Genomic DNA, 22,471 nt, shown 5'->3' with positions numbered 1-22,471 from the left:
GTGGCTTACACTTGCTGACTCTGCCCCTTGCTTTGTCCCAACCTTGTTCCACACACCACCCTCCACCCCCCACCATGCCGGGCCCCTTGGGATCGCTCTCCTTGATAAAAGCCAGCTTTAACCTGGTTTCTAGGGAACCCAGGCTGAGCTGGTTGGTGCCAGAGGAGACCTGGAAAAGCAATAGGGTGACTGGCCATCAGGTTTCCTAGGGCTCTGGATGGTCCTAGCCCAACTGTTCACCGTAGAGAGTAGAAACTTGGAGTGGGAGTTGGAAGTTGGCTTGCTTGTGGCTTTGAAGGCAGTGGGGCCCCATTGCTGGTGGAAGTAAGAGGGTGGTATCCCCATACCCACAGCTCTCCTCTGACATTAATGGGAATGAGGTGCCTGGGAGGTGAGGTGTGGGCAGGCCTTTGGTCCCTGTGGATCTGGGTCATAGTTTCTCTAGAACTAACTCATAGTCTTGTCTATGACTTAGTTCTGGAAGGGACTGCACTTCCCACTACAGCCACAAGGGGCAGTCTTCTCGGGTCTATGCAGATGCTGATGCCCAAAATGCCACCTGAGATGCCACCAGGGCCCTCTGCTTACGGAGTCCATGAAATAAGAGTTTTGACCCAAGTCCCCTTCCCACAGAGCCCAGTAGATCCACATAGCTGCCTATGGTTGGTGCCCTGGTTCCCAGGAGCATCACTGGGCTGGGTTTATCGAAGGCACAGACCTTCGATCCTCACCCGAGGAGAAGAGACTCACACTTTCCAGGGATCCTGGTGAGAACCACCACAACAAGATGAAGAGGAGCCCCACCCCCTCCCCTGCCCTGATGGAGTGCCTTGTCCCCCCACCCACACCCCAGACTACTGGGGAACCTGTGGGCAGCAGACCCCGAGCTCTCTCTGGGCCAGCAGGCAGCCTGGCCAGGGGAGTTTGTCCGAAGCAGGCAGAAGACAACTCTTTCCCCCCACAGTGGATGTCTACGTGCCCTGGCAGTACCCAGGCTCTCCTCCACCCCTCCACCACGGCCTGGGGTCCTTTTTCTAGGGTTGGACCTCTGGGGGATGTGGGGTCCGCTCCTGGTTGGCAGGAGGAGGGGTGCAGAAGCTGAGAGGGCCCGGATGCCCCTGGTCCCACTGATGACTGTGCTGGAGGAGACCAGGCAGCGAAGTCCTGGCTCAGGAGGAGCGGCGGGCCTGGGACACAGGTGTGCGGGGTTTCACATTAGAGGGGTTGGGGTGGGGGGGTGATCACCAAGCCCAGGGTGGGGGGTGCCGCAGAGGACAGAGCTGAGAGTAGAAGGGGGGACTGACGCTCACGCCTTCCAGCAAGCATTTGCGGGGTGCCTCCTGACCAGTCAGGGCAATCAATGACAAGGTCTAGAGTAAGACCAAGAGGAGGGACGGCCACAGGGGGCACAAACCCAGGGGCCAGGGAGCCCACGCCAGCCAACGGTGAGTCCTTCTGCAGAAGGAAGGGCATCCATGTATCTGACCGCCGTGGTCACCGACAGTGCTCGAGGTCCCCGTCAGCAGACATTGGCTAAGCACTTGTCTTGAGCCCAGCGAGATGCTGAAGAAACACCAGTCCCCAGGGGTAAGCCCCCGTCTTCAGGGTGACATCCCTCTGGTGTGGACACCGTCTAAATTCCACGGGCGGCTGCAAACATTGAGAAGGTGAGGGTGGGAACACTGCTGTGGGAGACGGTGGCTGGGGTGTCTCGCTCTTGCCCGGGGCCCTCAACCCTCTCCAAGGGGCCAACATTGGAGCCAAGACTGTACTTCTTTCTGTTTAGGTTCTCCAGGAAGCAACCTGGAGGAGAGGCTTATTTCCTACTGCTTTCTGAGAGCAAGCAGCCCTTGCAATGAGGAGTGACAGGGGAGGCCGGGGAGGCCAGGGAGGGCCAAGCCCCGTGCTGAGAGCCTGGGACACAGGCAGGACAGAGACAGGACAGGCTCTCTGCCTGAGAAAGCTCACCAAGCAGGAGCAAGACAGAATCGGGTCTGCAACCAGGCAGTCTGGATCCAAATCTCTGCTCCCCGTTTATTGCCCAGGTCTCTTGTTTGGCCTCAGTTTCCTCCTCTGTAAAACAGACTGCAGAGCAATGTTGGTGGAGGTGAACTGGGATCAAAGGGGACCATAGAGGCGAGCAGCCAGCTCCCCACCTTGCACAGAGCTCGTCTTCAAGTGCAATGGCTTCCCCTAGTGCCCTGGGCTGTGGGGTGGGAGACGATCCCTTCTAGTGGTCATTCTGTGTCCTGAATGACTAACTACGCAGAGGTTTTGCGGACAAGGCTGAAAAGACTGGATCTGAAGCCTGTTTTAAATCGTTTGCAGATCGAAACCTTACCCAATCTGAGCCCCATTCCTGGGGGGATTCTTGGGGCCCCAGCGCGATCTTCCAGTTTCCAAAGAGTGCAGTCCCCCACCCACCCCGAGGCGCTTCTCCAGGGCTCTGGGCACAAAGGACCGCAAGGAGGCCGGTACTGTGGTGTCTCGGGCCTTTATTCAGGAAGGTACAGAGCGACGCGGTCTGTTCGACAGGCACTGCGCAGGTGGGTGGTTTGTAACAGTTTTCTCCAAGGTGTCGCGGAGAAAGGGGTGCAGAGGGAAGGAGAACCCTCTGGGGAGTGGTCTCCTCTAGGAGAAAGGCACTGGGGGTGGGCAGGGAACCCCTGGCCTCTTCCCAAGCCGGCGGCCTGGGTTCTCTACACGTGGGGGAGGTGTAGGGGACGGGGTGGACTGGATGCGAGCAAACTCAAAGCTAGATACAGCGAACAGAGGAAAGAGTCCATGGGCGGGGGAAGGGGGGGCAGTGCTGTGTCCGGGCTCTTTCCACCGAGTGGGAAAAGTTCAGGAAGAAGGCACAGCTTTAAAGGACACACAGAATCCAGCCTCCCAGTCTTAGTGTTTTGTGCAATTAAAAAACCGGAAAAAATAAATATAACTTAAAAACTTCTTACACGACACTAAAGGCAAGAGAAACCTTCCGCGAACACGTGAAGCATGCTGCTCTCCGAGAACCCCCCGCCCCCCCCAGCAGGAAGGCCGCTCGTGCACCTGTGCGCATGTGCACACGGGCCTCGCTCGCCCCGCCCTCCCGGCACCCGCACGGCCAGAATCCGAGGTGTCCCTGTGGGGACCAGGGCTGGGCAGGGAAGGGTTCCGTGAAATTCTACTCAGGATCCATCTACTCCTTTAGGACAAGGAGGAGGCAGGGAAGGGGGCATGCCAGTTGGAGAGAAGAGGTGCGGGAGAGGAGAGCTATTTAGTACATACAGAACCCCAAGCCCTAAGGAAGAGAATAACATCACAAAGATACCACTTTCGCTGATAGAATGTGCCCCAAAGCAACCTGTAGCTGACTTATCAGCAGTGCAGACCTCCTCTGATAAACACATCCCTTGTATTTCAGCACATCATTCGCAAACAATTGGTGCCTGTTTAAAGTGCTTGGAAATTTTGTTCTTAAGTAGCTCTAGCTGGTCCCCCGCACTTCCTGCTCAGAGCATTCATTTCTTTAGCAAACTTTCTACATAGATCGAGGGAGGGCGACTTCTGGCCAGCCCACAGCGCTGGGATCTGGAATCTGGAGGTCTGAATGGACGATGTCCTTCCCCCAGCGGACTGCCAAGGCACAGACCACCACGCCCCTTCTGAGCAACAGGTAACTCCAGCTCCAGAGAGAGGCCCAGGGCTGGCTGTGGTGCTCCTGCCCTCAGAGGGTCACATGCTGTCACGAGACCTCTTGCGCTCAGCTGGGCGGGGGTGTGACCTTTAGCATACCCCACATTGGAGCTCGCCACTGTTTTCAACAAAAGCCAGGAAGTTTAAAAGGGATTTCCTTTAAAAAAAAAAAAAAAAAATCTGTACTTAAACATCCTCCTGGGACCCGCCCTCCGCCCCCACCAACCGTCACTCACCCAGCACGAAAAGGGGAAATGCTGGTGTCCTAGAGGGAGGTCGGAGGTCCCTCCAGAGACCCTGGGGTGACCGGGGGCAGCCCAGGAAACTTCTGGACTGGTCCCTCTGGAGGAACTGACCCCAGCACCTGCCGCCTGTCAGAGCTCAATTCTGCCCCCCCCCCCGCCCCCTCCCCCGGGGGCTGTACCTCCATGGGGGAAGGAGGGCACCTGGGGAGCGCAGCTCTGCATGGCCAAAGAGCTGATAGTTTTGTTCCTACAAAGTCAGGCCAATTTTACATTCTTCTCCATAAGAGAGACATAACTTGCTTGAAAGTTAAAACACAGTTTAGGGGTTCCCCAGTCATGTTCAAGCAACCTGGGGACTCCAGGGAGAGATGCCACCCCGTCTCCCATCCCCTATGTTGAGGGTTGCCTGCACCACATTTGGGAAATGTGGGTCTAACCCCTTCAGGCACTAAGAGTTACTTTAGGGGGGAGAGGAGGCCAGTAAGCCAGGAACCTGCTTCCTCCCTGCCCAGCACTGCCCCAGAGCCTGCCTGAACTTTCTGGGGGCCTGATCCCATGAAAGAAGGCCAGGGAGATGGTGGGGGTGTGTATGTGAAGGGATGTACAGGGAGTGTGCTCTGTAGGTTCTGTCTTCTCCCTCTGGGGCTGGTTGTGTTCCGGCCCGCCCCACCTGGGACCCCTGACCTTACCACTGCAAGGCAGGGAGCTGGAGAAACAAGTGGCTCTGGGTGGTTAGGGGACATCCCTGGAAGCTCAGGTGTGTGGAGTGTCCTCTGAACTCAGAGGATGAGAATCATATGGAAGAATACAGCTCCTGCCTGCCCCCTCCTGCAAAGGCCTGGGTCGGAGAACATCTCCTGACTCCCAGGTCTGGCCCAAAGCTGGAGGATTTCAATACCAGATGGGTGGGGTGCCTATAGAAGGCCAACACCGTCTGTGCGCGCCCCTGGCCTGTTAATGGCCGACACGCAGTTCCCAGGGCTTGGTGCCCCAAGACCAGCAGCCCAAAGCCAGGCACCTGCCCAAGCCCAGATTCTTACAACACCCCCCCATCCCGGCCCCAGCAGGGGGAGGATGGCACACACACACAGGCTGAACTTGGCAGTGGCACTGACCGCACTGGCCACCAGGGGGCAGCAGGTCCCCGCAGGTGACCCATCCAGAGGCTGCGCCGGGCTCCTGGGTTAGTGACCCACCAGTAAGTGCCACAGCTACCTGAGTCTGCTTCCAGACCTCAGCCCACCAGAGCTGCCCTCCAGGCCGCCGAGCCCGGGGCTGGGCATTCCTCTTTTGTTGGGAGATCCTATGCACAGACAGATGTAGAAACCCCAGCTCCAAGCCCTTCATGAGGAAAGTGACCAGAAAATCTCTCATCTGCTCTTGGAACTCTCCATCTCGTCTCTACAAAGTGTCTCGTAGTGCAGTTCGGGAGGGTCAGCTCTGGGGCTCATACCCTGATAGACGCAAAGGGCAATGAAAGGAGAAAGGAAGCAGAGGAGTAGGAAGGGACGGGGGGGTGATGCGGGTGCCATGGGGCCTCAGGCCAGTGGATCGTCCTGGCACATTTCCGTCAGGATGTCGATGAGGTTGTTCAGGCCCGAGAGGTAGCCATCCTCCCGGTTCCCCTCTTGCCAAGGCACGTTGTGCTGCAGGGTCTGGCCCTCGGGCAGGGGGGTGGTTTTCCCGAAGTCGATCATCCACACCTTGGCCTGCTCCTTCTGGTCATGGATGAAGAGAAGCGAGCTGCCGATGACCTGGGGGGAAAGGGCAGCGAATGGGGAGCTGGGGAGGGCAGCGCTGGAGCCCCCAGAGCTCGCCCCCTGCAGCCAGAGTGCTGAGGAGCCCAGAGCTCGAAGTCCCATCCCACCTGGCAGAGCCCACCCAGGGTGGCGGAGCAGGGGGCAAAGGACGCCGGTCACCACTGTGTGGGCGGCGTCAGGGAGGACCTCTGGGGTGGCAGACCCATGCCCCCACTATTCAGACCAAGGCGAAAGCTTGGGGTCTTACCCTGCAATTCCTACCTCCCAATAGACCTGCCCAGTGCACACACAGCCCCTTAGGAGGTTGGCAGGGAGGCCCAGACCACCCCCATTCCAGTAGCACGATCCAGGCAAAGCCTGAGCAGAGAGGCCCAGTAGGGCCACTGGGGCTGGTCTCTGCTATGGCCCGGCTCTGACAACAGTGGGCACCAAGGAGTCCTACCCTGCCTCCAACACCCACCCCCTAACCCCGGCTCTGGGCTCTGGCTCAGAGCAATTGCATGGAGTGAGGCACTTTCCCAAATACAAATCCATCCCCCACACCCTCCCCCAGGTCACTGTGTGGGGCTGAAGGAAGTAAGAGAGTCTGGGGAGAGGGTACGGGGTCCTTATAGCTCCCAGGACTCGGGCGGTGTGGTGCGGTCCCTCGGCCCAGTGGGCAGGTCCTGGGGTTCTGAGGCCCAGGCACGGCCTGTGCCCTCTGGAGCAGGCAAGCAGGCTGAAGGGAAGGGAGGCTCCAGTGGGGCCGCAAAAAGACCTTTAACCGAGCTGGGGATCCAGAGGCCCTGGGAGGGGCAGAGGGCTTGCACACCCTGGGCCTCAGTGTGGAGGAGCGGAGGAAAGGGCAACCTGGGGATGGCTAGGCCAAGAGCAGCTGCTCAGGGCAGAGACCACCCTGTCTGCCCTCTGAGCACCCCAGTCCCTCCTCACGGGCAGTCCTACCAGGCACCTGACAGAGCCACCACGTGGGACAGGTGCACCCTGACCGAAGGACAAGTTAGGGATAAAATCGCAGGGCAAGCTGGGCTGTGTGTTCGGAAGCAGGGCCAGCCTCGTCACCTGCACCAAGATGCTGTGAGGCCTGGCAGGGCCTGCCCACCCCCTCCCCCCACCCCCCGGGGAAGCTCCCACCGCCCGGGGTCCTGGGACCACTCATTTCCTGTTCACCTGCTGCCCCCCGCTGCCCTCTCTGTAGGCCGGGCTCAGGCTTAGGCTCAGGCTCAGGCTCAGGCTCAGGCTCAGGCTCAGGCTCCCTCCGTGCAAGACCCTGAGAGGAGCTGCTTTCTGGAAGGAGCTGCAAGGCTGTTGAGAGCGTGGGGTGCCTGCTTCGCCACAGCAGTAACCGTTTCCGGGGAGCGGTGTGCATAGGTGTGTGCATGTGCACATGTGTGTGTGCACACTCCAGGGGCCGGAGGCCTGGGATCTCTGACCCCACGGTCCTGCAGACCCCCCCCAGGGAACCCTGTCTCGGGTGTCTGGGTTCCCTGGCTGCTGCCCCCGCAGACACACAGACGTGGAAGCAGGAACAGGTGGAAAGTTCCAGCCAGGCTCCCAGGGTGGTGCCCAAAGATCTCTGGTGGTGATGGGGGGCTGCTTCGGCAGCTCTGGGGGCTCTGCCCTGAGACCTGGGGGTCTGTGGGATGGAAGTCTCGGGAGCCAGGTGGGGCAGGAAACAGTGGGAGGATGGATGATCACAGCCCTGAGGCAGGACAGCCCTGCGTGGTCTGTCCAGGGAGCCTGGGGCAGACACGTGTGAACAGGGCCCCTACTGGCAGCGAGTGGCCTGATCCCGGGAAGCCTGTCTCTCTGGCTGCGTGGTCCTAATATTTGCCCTCGGGTTTTCAGAACAAGCAGGCCCATGAGTGTGGGAGGTGTGCTCACCACTCAGGTGGGCAGACCCAAAGGTTGCCGCCACAACCCAGAGAAGGAAAGCCCTGTATTTACCTCGTGGCATTTGAAGAAGGGAGAAACTTCTAGAGTGGCCCGAATGTCTTTCAGCCGGTCCCGGTAGGCGATCTGGGGACAAAAAATGGCCAGAGTTCTAAACACTTGGGGGTGGGGCGGCTTTTTGCCGGGTGTCAGAGTGGAAGGGACCTTCCACCCTGAGCATTTATTCCAAGCCCCAGGCCCAGGCGAGGCGGGCAGCCCGACTCCTGGCGCCACGCTTTGTCCATCCACACTCCTTTGTGAGCGGGAGGGGAGGGAGGGGAGGCCCTGCTGAGCCGTGCAGCTCCTACGAGCTCTCACAAGTGGTGACATTCATTCTGGAAGGACAATAGTGTGGAGGCAGCCTCCAAACAGCCCGGCCACCATGGGGCCTTCCAGAACACAGACCTTGTGCCCGTGACCTTCCGAAGGGAAAGTGGGGAGCCTCTGCCAGGGGCCTCTCTGTGCAGCCCTCGGATGGGGACAAGAGCTGCGCTGGCCTCTGGGGTGCCTGCCGTACCCAGGGACTGCGGGGAAGCCCGCTGTATGCAGGCTCCCACATCCCTCGATGCCCTCCTGCAGAAGGTCACGGCCCAGGCTTGGCACCACCAAGAGTGAGGCATGTGCTCTGTGGCAGGCAAACAGGGGGCTCGGGCCATGGAGGAGCTCGGGGGTGCACCCCATGCCCGAAGCCTCCTTGCCAGGGCCGCAGGGAAGCCTATCCGGCCTGCAAAGGAGAGAGGGAGACCCTCGAGTTCAGCCAGCTCGGAGTCTGCTCAGAGATAACGCTGTCCGGGTCCACCCCTGCTCAGAAGGAACCTGTCCCTGGGGGCTCCAGGGCCCATGTCCCCAAAGCACCTGGGTCTGTCCCAGGGCACCTTTCCCGTGGGGTGCGGATGTTCAGTACACCCTACTTCTGCCTGGAGGGTCAAGGTCCTAACCCCAGAGGTCAGAGCCATGTGTTTAGCTTGTCTACTACTGCAGTGGCCTGCACGTGAGTTCCCACTCTGTGCTTTTCTAGCTGGGCCTTTGACCCTCTCAGTCCCTCACCTGTGAAGTGGGGACAAGAAAGTCTCCCTGCCCCAGGGGACTGCCCTGCGGATCTGGTGAGCCCATGATGGTTGGCAGGTACTGAGACTATAGTGGCAGCAATCCTCTCATGGGAGGGAACCGTCCCCAGAGCCGTTAGGGGATGGCAAGGGAGAGAGTGAGCCCACTGGGTGCCTCCGGTGACCCTCAAATGGGGTTGGCAACCGAGTCAACTTCCTCTGTACCTGCCCAGTGGGAGTTTGGGGCCGGCGTGTGGGCCTGGCGGCCCGGCTCCGTCCAGGGCTAGGCAAGCCTAGGGGGCCATGGGTGGTCCCCGTGCAGCCAGCCCCTCCCGGGAGTGGTGGGGCGCTGACTTACCAGGATGTTGCGGTTCCCCTTTGTGAACTCTCTGAAGGCCTCGGTGACCTGCTCCCTCGTTTTGGTCTTCTTGAAGTCCCGGTTCACAGAGCCGTCTTCTTTCTGAGAAGGACAAGGACACCACCCAGGGGTGTCAGCAGAGGGCCCGGGAGCTGGCAGGGCGCTCACCCACCTGGCAGCCCAAGGATGCCAGGCAGCTCACAGGGCTATGGAGACCCCATGGTGCCCAGGTGCTGGGGAGGGAGGCGGGCACCCGCACTATCACAGGGTCAGGGGAGGCCTGGGGTGTGCAGGCCAGGGATGGAGGGGTGGGGCCGTGGGCAGCAGGGGTTGGATGAGAAGGACGGGTCTCCACTTCACCCGGGGCTTTGCCCTCAGAACCCGAGTGCCCACGGGTCCCTGCTGTCCAGACAGAAGACAGGGGTTCCCAACCCCAAGGTCAGCTAGGTTCCCTTTGTAATTTGAGATCCTTTATCGCAGGTTTCCTGGAGGCCAAGATGCTGTCTCTGCTCCCTGGCCCACCCCAGACAGGAGATGGCTCCCTCTTCTTATCCTGGCACTATGTGTGTTCTAGGCTATTCCAGGGAAGCGCATGGAGCTTAGCTCCCCCAGGAGGAGCTCTGCTCTTGGGGACGAAGGCTGAGGAAGGATGGCCCCACGTGGAGTCACCACACTCGGGGGTCTGTGCACCATCAGGCCAGTTAGTGCAACGTGGTCGCCTCGGAAAGGTTAAGCAGGGCACTGGGGCGAAGGGACAGACAGCCAGGTGGACGGCCCATCTCTGGGGGAGGGGAGGGGTGAGGCAGGGAAAGTGCTGGTGGGGACATTGGCCAGACAGTGACCAGAGGTCAGAACATCCAGCTGGAGAGGGAGAGGTGAAGGATTGGGGGGTCGTTTCATACAGACAAGGAGAGAAAAATGAGCACTATGGGGAGGGGGAGAGCATGAAATTTGTAGCCAATCCGAGGGCTGGTTGCAGAAAGGAAAGAAAATGCTTGTTTCAGAGGACAGGGGAAGGGCGAGTGGCTCTCTCACCCCAGAGCAGTGCCCACGGGACCTTCTGCAGAGGTGCTCTCTGCCGTCAGGCAGCTGGAGGGCGGGGGGCTTCCAGCGAGCCAACCCCGACACTGGGGCCCAGAGTGGGCCGAGGGTGGAAACCCAGCAGGGCCGTGGCGACCACGGCCTGTGCACTTGCAACCCCATGGAGGCACATTGGAGCCCCTGTCCCCTCCTCAGCTGGGTGCCTGCAGGCCTCACCTTGATGCCCTCGATCCTAAAGCCGAGGGTGGCCGTGGAGCTGATGGTCTCCCTCCACTGCATGTACCGTGGCTTGGTCACAGCCCGCTGGGCCTTCTCCTCCTCAGTTGGGGCGTCAGGGTCCACCTCGATCATCTTCTGGTACATGTCCTTGCGGAGGCTGGGCTTCTTCCGGGCCTTGGTGAGCTCCTCCTCCAGGTAGGTCCTGCGTGGCGAGGGGGCTGATGAGGACCGCTGGCCGGACCGCAGCTCCAGCCTCGCCCGAGGGCAGCTCTCAGCTTAGCCCAGGCGGGTTGCCCAGAGGGGCACACGTGCACTCAGGCTGGGAGACCAGGGCTGCCTAGGGAAGGGGGTACCCCACGCCAGCATCACTGGGGAAGCCTGGAGGAACCCAAGGTCCTGCCCTTCTAGGAAGGGTTTAGACGTCCTTGGCTCTCTCACCTCCCTCCTGAATACGAAGGCCAGGCCAGAAGGTGGCCTCTGAAAGGCCCACAGTGGGGGAAGGGGAAGCTCATGGCCGGTACAGGAAGCCTGGGGGGCCCCATGGCCAGTGCTCTATTGCAGATGTACTGGCTCAGCCTGCCTCGCCCACCCATACCCCCTCACACTGGAGCCCCCAGCCTGATGGGCCCCAGAAAACGTGGCCAATGCCTGCACACTGCCCTGCCATCCGCATGTGCGGGCTGGGCCTGCTGGCTCAACTGGCAGGGGTCCCCGGAACCTGGCGGGGTAATGGCAGCGGGGGCAGGACTGGCTGAATCCCTCACCCCCTGCCTCGCCAGACTGAGGTGGACAGCCCCCCCCCCCGCACACGTAGGCATATGCAGACGCACTCCTGCTCCCCAATCACACCCCTCTCCCCCGCCCCCGGCTCCATGGCTGCCTGCTGCGAGCCTTCCTGAAACAGAAGTCACAGCACTGAGCTGCCACGAGGGAGGTTTTCTGCGCAGGCCCCTTGTGGGTGGGTGGCTGTGACCGAGGTCTGGCCCCCCCACCCCTGGGTGTCCCAGGCCCTGCTCAGCCACTGCCTGTCACATCTGCTCCGAGCGGGACCAGAACAGACGGCACATCCACTTGTGAGGTCTTTGAAGGACAAGGTTTCAGAAACTACTATATCAGATACAAGAAAAGATCAAGTTCCTGGGTGTGAACACGGGCCTGGTCATTAAATGGCCTTCCATTGTGCACACAGCCCATACATGCACTCACACACGTACGCATGTGTGCACACTCACACCCACACACCCATGCGTGCATACACACCCCACACACTCTCACCCACACACTCACGTGTGCACTCACCTGCCCACCCAGTCATGCACTCACTCCTCTCACGTGCACACCCCCCATGCATACCCCCCATGTACGCATACCCTCATGCATGCACACTCACCCCCCACCATGCACGCACCACCCCCCATGCACGCACACTCACACACCCCCGTGCATGCACACCCCGCTGGGCCTGCAGGGCCGGGCCAGTGATGTGTGGAGTCCCACTGGCCTGTGTGTGGCTGTGTGTGCGTGCTGAGTGGCTGGAGCGGGCTGGCCATCCCCAGTGCTCCTGAGTGTCCTCTGGGGGCCTGTGGGGTGGGTGGGGGGCTCTACTTCTGCGAAGAGCTTTTATTAGTTTCTCAAACGGGAAGGGGCCTCAGCTCTCAGTCTCCTCTGACTGGGGCTTTCTCCAAAGCAGACCCCACAGTCCCCCCGGGGTAGAATTGCTCACCCTCTGGCAGAGGAAATGGTCAGCAGCTGGACAGTGGGGCCCATGCTCCCTGACACTGGCCCTGGGGAAGGTGACACCTCCATTTCACAGGGGGGAGCAGAGGCCAGCTGCAGGGGGGACCGGCAACCATATGGAGGCCAGGGCACCCCTCGGAAAGGCAGTGAGTCTGTGGGGAGCCCACAGCTTCCACGCTAAGGCCACTAATGGCTTCAAAAACTGTGGACGATCCCAGTCTCCACCCACCAGCCCGATTTGGATCTCAGAAGGGCGCTTCTGACTCTGCCTGGCAGGCCACACAACACACAGGACCACAGGGTTGCATTCGAGAAAACTCGCCAGAGCCACGTGAGCCTATGTCCATGTGGAACCCCAGCCCCGTGAGGCCCCCGGTTTAGGACACTGCAGGTGCCCATGTCACCTGCTCCTTAGGCCCCCACCATGGCCAAGGCTGCCTTTGCTGATCGGCCAGCCGGCTTCTTCCTTGTGTTAAGTCTCCACCTGTCAGGCCAGGGACTCAGGCCTCTTCCCTCTGGCAAGAACAGGCCACACTTTGGGAGTGGGCACGGACTGCTGGTCTTAGGGGAGGTGGTGAGGTCAAGGATTCTGGATGGACAGAGCTGGGGAGGCAGCACAGTCCCTGCAGAGACACAGGGCGCCATGGAGCCCCCTTGGGTCCTGGTCTGGACATGCTGCCCTGCCTGCCCCTGCTGGGTCCCCTTCCCCTGTGGCATCAGTGACCCCTGCTCATCTGGGCCATGACCCTGCCTTTGAGCGGCAGGAATGCAGAGGGGTCCGTCCCTGGCATCGTGAAGCAGGGAGGAGAAGCTGAGGCAGGACCCCTTCTGCGGAGACCCCCCACTCCCCTCCACGCGGACTCCGCTCCCACACCACGGCCTCCGCCTCGGGGCCGCCAATGGGGGGACTCAGGGGACAGAAGGCAGCCTCAGGTGGAGGGGGCCCCTGTCCCCAGCAGCTTCCCGAGGAATAGACAGATCCACAGGGCAGCCTTTCGGGACCCACTAGCTGCAGGTTCTTCTCTCAGGCTATACTTTTTTTGGCCACGGTTGGAGTGAACTCATCGGAATATTTATGCGTCTTTCCTGGAGGGGACCCATCCTGGTGTACGCTGCAAGGGCCTTCCTGGGATGGAAATAAGACTCTGTGGGAGAGCAGTGGCCACGTGGTGCCTGGAGGGACGGTCTGTTTCCTCCTGTGGGCCAGAGCAGTGAGGGCCTTGGACAGAGGGAGGGAGGGTGGTCAGGACACGGAAGAGCGGAGTGGGGCCTGGACCTCCCCCACCTTGGTCCCTGCCTGGGGACAACACAGAAGGAATGCAGCCCGCAGGGTCTGGCTCGGTTGACAGTCCCAGAAAGAGTGAGGAGGAAAGGGAAACGGGGCTTTTTCCCTGGCCCTGGTCTCTATCACACACATACAGACACACCGATCTTTCGCATTCTCCCCTTGGAAGAAATAAATCTCCTTCTGCCACCCAAAGCAAACATAGGCCCCAGGGCCCAGACCTGCCAGGGCCCAGTCAGGCTCCTGGGAGGCAGGACAGGGCTTTCAGGACAGAAGGAGCCACTTGGGGACTCCTGCGACAGAATGGTCCAAGTCTGAGAGGGACGAGGACACCATGCAGTCAAGACAGGGCCCCGGCAGCAGACGGCATGGTCTCGGGCCCTCTCTGCTCCTGGCTGCTCCTCCTGTCTCCTTCCCTCCCGAGTCCTCCCCTGGGTTGTCTCCCCGGGCAGACGCCAGGGCTCGGACCCGATTCCATGCACAGGCCCATGCGCCGCCCCCTTACAGCTTCTGTGCCTTACGTGGGGCCCCTAGAGCACCCCATGTCCGCCAAGGGAGCAGCTTCTGGGCTCCACTTATACTCAAAGGGCAGGCGCACGTCTCTGCTGGCAAGCCAGCACGTTCCAATAATGGGCTCTCCCTACCCCCGGGTGAGGTGGGCACAGGAGTCACAGGAAGGGCCTCTACCCCAGCCTCCCTATGCGGCCGCGCCCTTGCTACTCCGAGCAGCACCCCCACCCCTGCTGCCCAGAGAGGCAGGCAGTTCTCTCTGCCTTCCCCAGGCTAGCTCAGCACGGAGCCGACCCATTCCCGGCCCCACAGCTTTTGGCTCTAGAAAGGGGAGGAGGCTGTGAGGGGCAAAGCCAGGGTCCCATCCCCTCTGCATGCCATAGGACAGGGCTGGGGCAGGGAGGGGGTTCCCGTGGTCCCCGCGGATCCCCAAGCCTGCCAGGCGCACACGCTGGGCTCACCGGACACCCATCTTGCAGTCCATCACGCAGGGCGAGTCGAAGGCGGCCAGAAGGTCGTCCATCTGGTTGTAGCGCTCTCCGTCCTTCACCACGTCCCCGTGGTAGGCGGGCACGAAGGGCTTCAGCACGTCGGCCATCAGCCGGTCCAGGCAGCGCTGCTCACACTCACAGTGCTTCTTCAGGATCCTGCCATTGGCTGCCGCCTTGAAGCTCCCTGTGGGGTGAGGGAGGAGGCCCTTGGTCCCTGACCCCCCACCCCCAGGCCCCAGCTCCCCAGGAAGGTCTCCTGGGGCTGCCCCCAGGGTCCCCACTTGTGGAACAAGCCTTTCCGGGGGCGTGGACACAGGTCCCCGCGGCCAGCCAGTTCCCTGGCTTCCCTGACCGCAGGCTCCTTGTCAGAAGAGGACACCGGCGCGCGCAGCTGGAGGGCCCCATCGTACCTCTGGTGTTCCCGTGACCACCCCCAACCCATTGCTGGTCCTGCTTCTTGGGTGATGAAACCGCCTCTGGTCTCAGGACGGAAGTCCTGGGAGGGCCGGCTTCAGTCTTGGGACAGGGACACTGGCTGAGAAGCGGGGGTCCGAGGCACTGCCCACCTGCATGCACAGTGCTCCTCAGTCACACTGTCAAGGAGTGTTTATTTAGGAAGGCGTCTGTCCAAGGACCTGGGGCTGGGCCCAGGTGTTGGGGACATAAAGGAAATGTCAGATCCCATGCTGGTCTGTGGTCATGAAGGTCAAGTCTGGGGCAGCCGCCGAAACCTCCCCAGAGGATGATGCTCACTAAAGGCCCCCTACCTGTGGACTGGCCGGCTCTCGGGCTCTGGGGTGACAAATCCCTCCTCCCTGGTGGCTGGCAGGTGCCCTGGCCAGCTACACCTAGGACCCTCCTTTGTGGGGTGACCTGTCTGCACCTTCCCCACCTACAAGATGGGGGACAGAGACTGTGTTTCTAAGAACGTTGTGACCCCCAAGACTAAGGTGATTTGCGCATACAGTAGGCACTCAATGAAGCGCTCTGTATGGCCTCTTTGTCCCAGCTGATGCAGGAGTGGTCAAGCTGCAGGGCTGATGATGTCACAGGTTTTATTGATGAGTCCAGGCAGAGGACAGGCAGACGGGGAGAGAAAGCCTGAAGATGACAGGGTCGGAGGAAGGGGGGACATGCATTGGGGGAAGGGGCAGCATGGGCTCTGGAGGGGGCAGCTGTCCCCAAGGCAGGGCTCAGGCCACACCCGGTAAGTCTGGCTGAGAATGCAGACACTGGGGTCTCAGAGAAGCTGTTCCAGACGCTTCCGTCCCCGGGAGTGTGCAGGACCAGACCCGTTCTGCCCACAGGCTCTGGGTGTCTCCCAGGGGAGCTGGCGGTCCGGCAGGAAAGCTGTGGGGGGAGGGGTGTGCCGCTACCTGCGTGTCCTGCCAGCTGGATCCAAGGGTACTTCTTCTTGAAAGACATGACAAAGGGAGACCAGTGAACCATGTTTTTTATTTTCCTCCATGATTTGCTCTAGAAACAAGCACACAGAAAAGTCTCCATTAGAAAGGGAACAAGTACTTTCTGGTTAGGATGAATTCAAAGCAAGGTAACTCACTGCCGGTGGCCCCCAGAGGAGAAGTGGCACAGCCTCGGGGCAGGTGCCCTTGGCAGCTCCGAGGACCTCTCCTCTGTCACCCATGCGGTGTGTGCACCGTCAGAGGGAGCCTGGCAAGGCCTGCTGCCCAGCAAAAGGCCCAGATGCAAGGGCACCTTTAGGGCAAACATCGTGGGAGCAGGAAGACACATGTCCCCTGTCCAGCGCCAACAACCCCTTCCACTTTTCCAGCAAGGGACAACTAAACCCACCCTGTACCCTACCCTCCCTGCTCCTCTGGGGCCTCAGGCTCCTCCTCTGCCTAGTGAGGGAGGGCAGCTGGTCCCCCAGGCTCCCTGCACGGCTGGACCCTCCAGGACTCCAGGAAATGGCCTCAGCGTCCCAGCAGGCAGAGGAGAGAGGGTTGTGTCACCTCACACTGTACCTGTGGGTGCGGCAGCAGAGGCACTGTTTGCCTGCAACAGACCCGAAGGGAGACTTTGCGGAGGGTCCCTGGGGAGAGCACCCTGCACCCCACGGCCGGGGCGCACAGGGGCGAATGTGCCTGCAAGTCCCTGCTCTCCAACGTACTTCTTCTTGGGTGTCTCTCAGGTAAAACCTGTGTGTGCACGCGCACGCATGCGTGTGTGTGTGTGTGTGTGTGTGCACGCCCGTGGACAAGGAGCCGAGGGGCTCCTTGCACAAAAAGGAGAACTGACACTGACTTAGTCCCTTATTTTACTCTGCAAGAAGCATGCAGGGCCATCACTATCCCGTCCACGGGTAGAACCGAGCCCTTGGAAGTCAGTGATGAAATGAAGCTAGCCTGCAAAACCTCCATCTCACACGCCTGCCTCACAGAAGTCTTCTTCTCCCCCCAAATCCATGTTTCTCCAGAAGCACACAGCCCCGCATTGACTTTGAGACAGAATCTGAGATGGAAGACCACGGGAAGACCACAGGCCCCAAATACAGGCGTCCCTAGAGGGGGGTGGGGACCTGCGCTGAACAGTGCCACAGGTCCCTGAGAAAGCGAGTCCCCAGCCAGCAAGACCACAGCACGAAGCTACGGGGGGCTCCAGGGCTCTGCACAGGGGAAGGAGAAGCTAGGAGCTCTGTGGCGGGTGGGGGGCGAGGAGGAGGGCCCCCGCCTTGGCTGGGGGTACCCTGTAAATGCAATGTCCTGGTTCCCTGCCCCACAGCCGCCAGCTATCACCCTCAGGAGGGGGGCCCCGTCCCTGCAGAGGCTGCGGGCGGCCAAGGTGGATTCAAGGTTAAATCAGCCGCCCCGGGTTTTCTCTCTTTGCCGAGACTCAGCTGCTTCTGTCATCAGGCCTTCAAGTGAAAATCTGTTTAAGGAGAATTCCTCCCTACTAAACCTGCCAGAAACCCTCACCCCGCCACCAAGACCTAGTCTATTCTTACGCCAGGCCATGTGACAAAAGGGCCGGGCCTCCACTGGCAAGGTTGATCTTCTAGATCCTTCTGATGGAGATCACCAAAGAAGGCTAAGGAAGGCAGAGGCGTGACTTATCTCAGCACCCAGAAGGCGGCACAGACAGCGCAGTGTGGGGGGGCAACAACGGAAAACCTCCTTGCAGCCCAGGCGGTGGCCTGATGGGCCGGTGGGGGAGATGCTGAGGTCGGCGCCAAGCCAGAGCACACAGCCAGCCACCATGCAGGGGACAGGGGTGTGACAGGTGCAGCGTGGGAGCAGGAGGACACGCATTCCCTGCCCAGGCTGACCCACCCCATGCCACTTTCCCACCAAGGGACAACTAAACCCACCCTGCGCCGCCCCTCCCTGCCCCTGCCTTAGAGTCCTCCTCTACCTACTGAGGGAGGGGCCGCTGGTCCCCCAGGCTCCTTGCACAGCTGGACCCTCAAGGCCTGGCGTCCCCCACAGGCAGTATGTCACCTCGCATTATATCTGTAGGTGCAATGGTGACAGACAACCCAGGGAGACGGGTCCCATGGCTAGCGAGGGGCATGCCAAGATGGGTGGGTGCTGAGAAGGAAGGCCTTCATGGAGGCTGTGACCGACAGAGGCAGGGCGGGGACAGACCTGGGGGAGAAGGCTCCTGCAGGCCCGTGGGATGGAACCTGGGTCTGGAACAGCTGGGTCCAGCAGGGGCTGAGGGTGAGCGGCCGACACCAGCTCTGGAGGCTGGGCCAGGAAGTCTGGAGCAGGGCAGCGTGACGGTGCGGGGGAGGCAGGTGGACCCCTCCCCCCGACCTGTCAGATGGGATCAGCACATGCGTTCCCCTGATAGCAGGAGCAAAAGCCACTCCATGAGGATGGGGTATGTGTGGGAGAGTTTGAGCCAGAGAGGAGGGGGGACCCGGGGGGCAGGGGGTCCTCAACAGTTCACGCTGAGCTCTTCTGCTCAGGCTCCTTCCCGGCATGAGGAAGCTGTCTCTCCCATGAAAAGGGCCAAGGCCACGAGAGTCCTTCCATGCCAAGTCTGCCCAGGGCGGTCGAGGGCGGTGGAACATTCTTGCCTGTGGGTTTGCATGCTGGGGGCACCCAGGCGGTGCCGAATGTGACTAGCACCACCCAGAGAAAGCATGGGCAGGTGGCAGTTGGGCTGGGAAAGGACCGTGCAGGCCACAGCCGTGGGAGCACCGGGAGATGGAGGGAATCGGCCCACCCCTGCCCCCACCAGGGGGTGGGTTTCCTCAAGATGGGTCCCCTGGGTGGTCAGGGAGCCGCTCTGCTCAGGGTGAGTCTTTGGAGCCTCCTTTAGCAGAGGAGCCCAGAGCCTTTGGGAAACACGCTGTACCTGGGCACTCAAACCCCAGACACGTTCCAGATCTGACCAGGGCTGGAGGGCTGCACTTGGGATGCTATTGGGAGCCCTTCACAGGAAAGGAAGAACTACGCCAGGCCCTCCCGGCCGAACAGGTGCAGTGCCCCAGGGCAGGCTTTCGTCTGGACTCTGCGGTCAGCCAACCCAAGTGAGCTCTTTCAGGTAACGGTGACGGTTTACCGAGGGGGGTGATACCCCGCCACACAGACCCCTCGCGGACCACCCCCCCGGGTCAAATAAGAATGATCTGGGTTTTGCTCTGTTTCCTCCATGAGTGCAGGGGACCTGCTGCAGGCTATACCTCGCTCGGTGAGAGCTGGGGCCTCACTCTATGCTCCGGCTGCAATTTAGGAGGAAAAACGCCAAACCAGCAGGACGGGGGAGGGGAGAGGCCTGGAGATGTCTGATGTTTGGAAATCATTCCAGGGAGTTCCGTCCCCTCGCACCTGCCAGGCCAGGGAGAGGAAACGGGTCAGAGAATGTGGCGCAGTGTGTAGGGGGAGGAAAACACCTGAAAACATTCCTCTACCCCCTCGGTGCCTGAGCCTGGCCTAGCCCAGACAAGCCTTCGCACCACAGCCAGACCATCCCAGCAGCTCAGACTTCGAGCGCTTTGCATCACCGGCCGGCGGGAACTGGGATGTCTGGCACACGCGAAGCTGCTCTCTAGAGGTGGGGGCCCATGCAGGCAGACGCCTTCATTCAGCCTCCAAGCGCACAGGCTGCCCTAGCCCCAGGAGGGCCCGGAGCAGCCCAGAGGCCCCCAAGCGCCCAGGGCGGACATGGTCCCCTAGCCAGCAGGGCCACAGGTCCCTGGCCCGAGCCCAGGGGAGGCAGCCTGGCCAGCATCTGATGCGAGCCTCCCCGTGAGGCTTGTGGCTCCTGGGGAAACACCATTCTCTGGCTGCTCCCCCAGAGGGCCCGCTTACGCTGCAGGGGAGCACTGCCTCTGAAAGATGGAAGGGCTGACCAGGATCACCTCGGAGTCTGGCCTTCGTCTTCCACGGAGCAGACAAGGAGGATGGAGCAAGGGGTGGGGGGGCAGGGACCCAGAGCGGGACTGGGGTGGGGGGAGAAGCCAGGCCACCCACAAAGGACCAAGGACATGACATATGGGATTCCTTGTCTAGAACTTCGTAAGACTGTCAACACGAGGATGGCAGAGCCCGAAGCAAGCGTGGGGCTTCTTCAAGGTGCTTTGTGGCCACCCAGCTCTCCCACTTGGGAAGCTGTCCCTGCCTCCTGTGGGGGCCAACTGCTCAGCCCGTTGGCGGGAGCAGGTGACCTGCTGGGTCCTGACCTGCTCGGCCTTGGCCTATGACTATGAGCTGCTCTTCAGTGCTGGGGGGAGGGGAGGGCTCCACTGTAAGTGCCTGAGACTCTCTTTGGGGGCTCAAAGCACTCATTCCCCTCCTGCCTGTTCTTTGGGTCTGGCCTTGCTCTGTCCTCCTTGGTGGCCTCCTTCTCATGGGCTGGGCGGAGAGTGGACCTCATGGAGGTGTTCAAGCCCAGTGCCCAGACTCCCTCACAGGAGCTGCCCAGGCCGGGGCCCTCTGGGGCCTGCTCCTCGCAGCCAGCAACTGGGGTAGGGTGGGGAGAAAAGGGGGTGACACTGGAGGCAGACACTCCTTTTTCCAAGGACTGCCTCACGGGCTGCATACGTTCAGGCGGCCGGCACCCCCCCATTCCCCCATCCCCCCGTGGAAGTATGAGCAGCAGTTCACTAAATGTACTCTCTCCGGCCAGGGAGATCCTGCAGGCAGGCAGGGCTCCACACACCTCTCCCCACCCACCCACAGAATCCTGCAAGAGTGTCGGTCTCTGCCCTCAGGACTTCTCCCCAAGAATGACTGCGGAGGACTCCGCTACATCAGCACAGATCGGACCCACCTTGCCCAGGAAGCCTGCCCTCTGGGTGTTTCCAGAAGGCCCTCCCTGCGCACACATGCACACCAGCTCTTATCTGGACGAGTGTGAGTCTCCTGAGAGACAGACCCCTGGCCCCTGGCCCCACCAGGCTTTCCCTTGCAGGGGGGTCCCCGAGCGGACACCCTGGTCAGCCCGGCCTGCAGGTTGAGCCAAGCCCCACAGGATTCTGGAGGAGGGAGACCAAATCCGACAGGCCCCCCTGGGGCCGTGGTCAGAGCCCCCCGATGCCAACTAAGGTTCCCAGGTAGCTCTGGACCTCCCAGCCGTGGCAGCGAGCAAGTGTTTGAACCTGGACCCTTTGCCCCCGTCAGTGTTCTCATCTGCAAAGTGGGCTCAAGAACGTGACATGTGCCCTGCCTGCCCAAACAGGGTGGCAGGGAGGACCAAGGATGTGATAATACAGGTGTGCAGGTGCTCATGGGACAAGACAACCTCAGGTGTTCATTTTGCTTTTTCTTCTGTATCTTTTTTTTTTTTTTTTTGTAATTGAACTAGTTTTCACTCCAAGGCAAGGCAGACGGGCAAGAACCCAGATGGGCGCTTCCAGCAGGTCAAATCATTGCCAGGGGGCAAGGAGAGAAGCTAACTGTGTGACTCACTGCTCGAGAAGCTTCCCCCTAGGTGCTCCCGGCTGCTGGGAGCTCCTGGCCTCAGGGGACAGCCGGAGCCGGCCAGGCCCAGGCACCGACACCAGGTTCTGGGTCAGAAAATCAGCAAAGCTGCCAAATCACCCCATTTCACATATGTAGAGGTCTGCCAGGTGCCCCGAAGTATAGCATTTGAGGGGTAAGCAGTGAGATTGCTGCGCACATTTCATTTTCTAACCAAAGGGGTTTTACAGACTTTTGTTAACTTTTTCCCACCGAATCGGTTCCCCCAATTTTCTGCTTTTTCCTCCAGCACTTCCCTTTTATAGAAATAGTCTGGCCCATTGGCTAACTTTTCTTTTTCGATAATTATACAGAGTCTCCATTTGTTTTTGTTCTAAGGTTAAGAGAGACGAGGAGAAATCTTGAAGATGTCAGAAAAGGGGCTCTTCTCTGGACCCTGGGATTCTCCAAGACAACACTCCTGGAGACTGGGGGTTGGGGCGTATGTGTGGGTGCACGCGCATTAGCGAGCGGTCCTAACCCAGCTGAGCACATCACTGATGTCTCCTCCCTCACCACACTGACCAGCCATGTCTGTTCTGCACTGGAGGACAGGTGTTCAGAGAGGTTAAGGAAATTGCCCAAGGTCACACAGCTTCCTGGTCCCCACCATTTAATTCAGAGGATTTTGTTTTGTTCCAGCCAACAGGCTAACCAGCACCCACCCTGCTCCCCATCCTCTCTGCCTGTTCTGGGCCTATCAGCCGCTCCCCCAATTAACACAGCCTCAGATCAACAGCGAGGACTCTTGTCCCCAGAGCGACCTTGCAGACAGGCCCACTGGGCCTCATTCTGAGTGCATTCCCAGCACCACCTCCCTGACCCACACTTAGGAAAGGCCCACCTCACAAAGTCCTGAGAGGGGAGGGCGAGAGACCAGCTCCCCCCCAACCCAGGGAAGAGCCCTCTCTGCCTCAGTGCCTTTGTTTTGCTCTTGCAAAAGGCTGAGCGAAAGTCACTGACTGAGGTGTCCATGTTTGGAAGAATGCTTTCTTTCTTCCTTCTTCTTTTGGTCTCTCTGAAACAGCAGTTGGGGTTTCCCTGGTGATCCTTCCCTTCTGTGCTGGGGAAAACCCGCACTGCTCCCAGGCCCAGGCCAGCCAACTTTGTTCATTGTATTCGCCCTGGCAGAGCCTCCGAGCAGGCAGCTGGCATGCCCGGGCAGGTAGGGGCCCCTGACCCGACGGCTCTCTCTTGGAGCCCCGCTTAGAAACCTGGCTGGGGCCCCAAGCGAAAGCCGTCC

At 60.5% G+C, this 22,471-nt stretch overlaps 1 protein-coding gene across 1 annotated transcript in view; it reads right to left on the bottom strand.

The window, feature by feature from the left end:
* Positions 1-2,478: 2,478 nt before the first annotated feature.
* ITPKB (inositol-trisphosphate 3-kinase B) overlaps positions 2,479-22,471 on the bottom strand; it is an 85,135-nt gene continuing 65,142 nt past the window's right edge. The window contains 6 exon segments of the mRNA XM_032318657.1: positions 2,479-5,677; positions 7,628-7,699; positions 9,017-9,118; positions 10,274-10,478; positions 14,270-14,483; positions 15,676-15,775. Of these exon segments, the coding sequence (XP_032174548.1) occupies positions 5,462-5,677; positions 7,628-7,699; positions 9,017-9,118; positions 10,274-10,478; positions 14,270-14,483; positions 15,676-15,775 (909 nt within the window). The 3' untranslated portion in view covers positions 2,479-5,461.

Source organism: Mustela erminea, chromosome 17 (assembly GCF_009829155.1).
Source record: "Mustela erminea isolate mMusErm1 chromosome 17, mMusErm1.Pri, whole genome shotgun sequence".
Lineage (NCBI taxonomy): Eukaryota > Metazoa > Chordata > Mammalia > Carnivora > Mustelidae > Mustela > Mustela erminea.
This window is presented reverse-complemented; position numbering and strand designations above follow the sequence as displayed.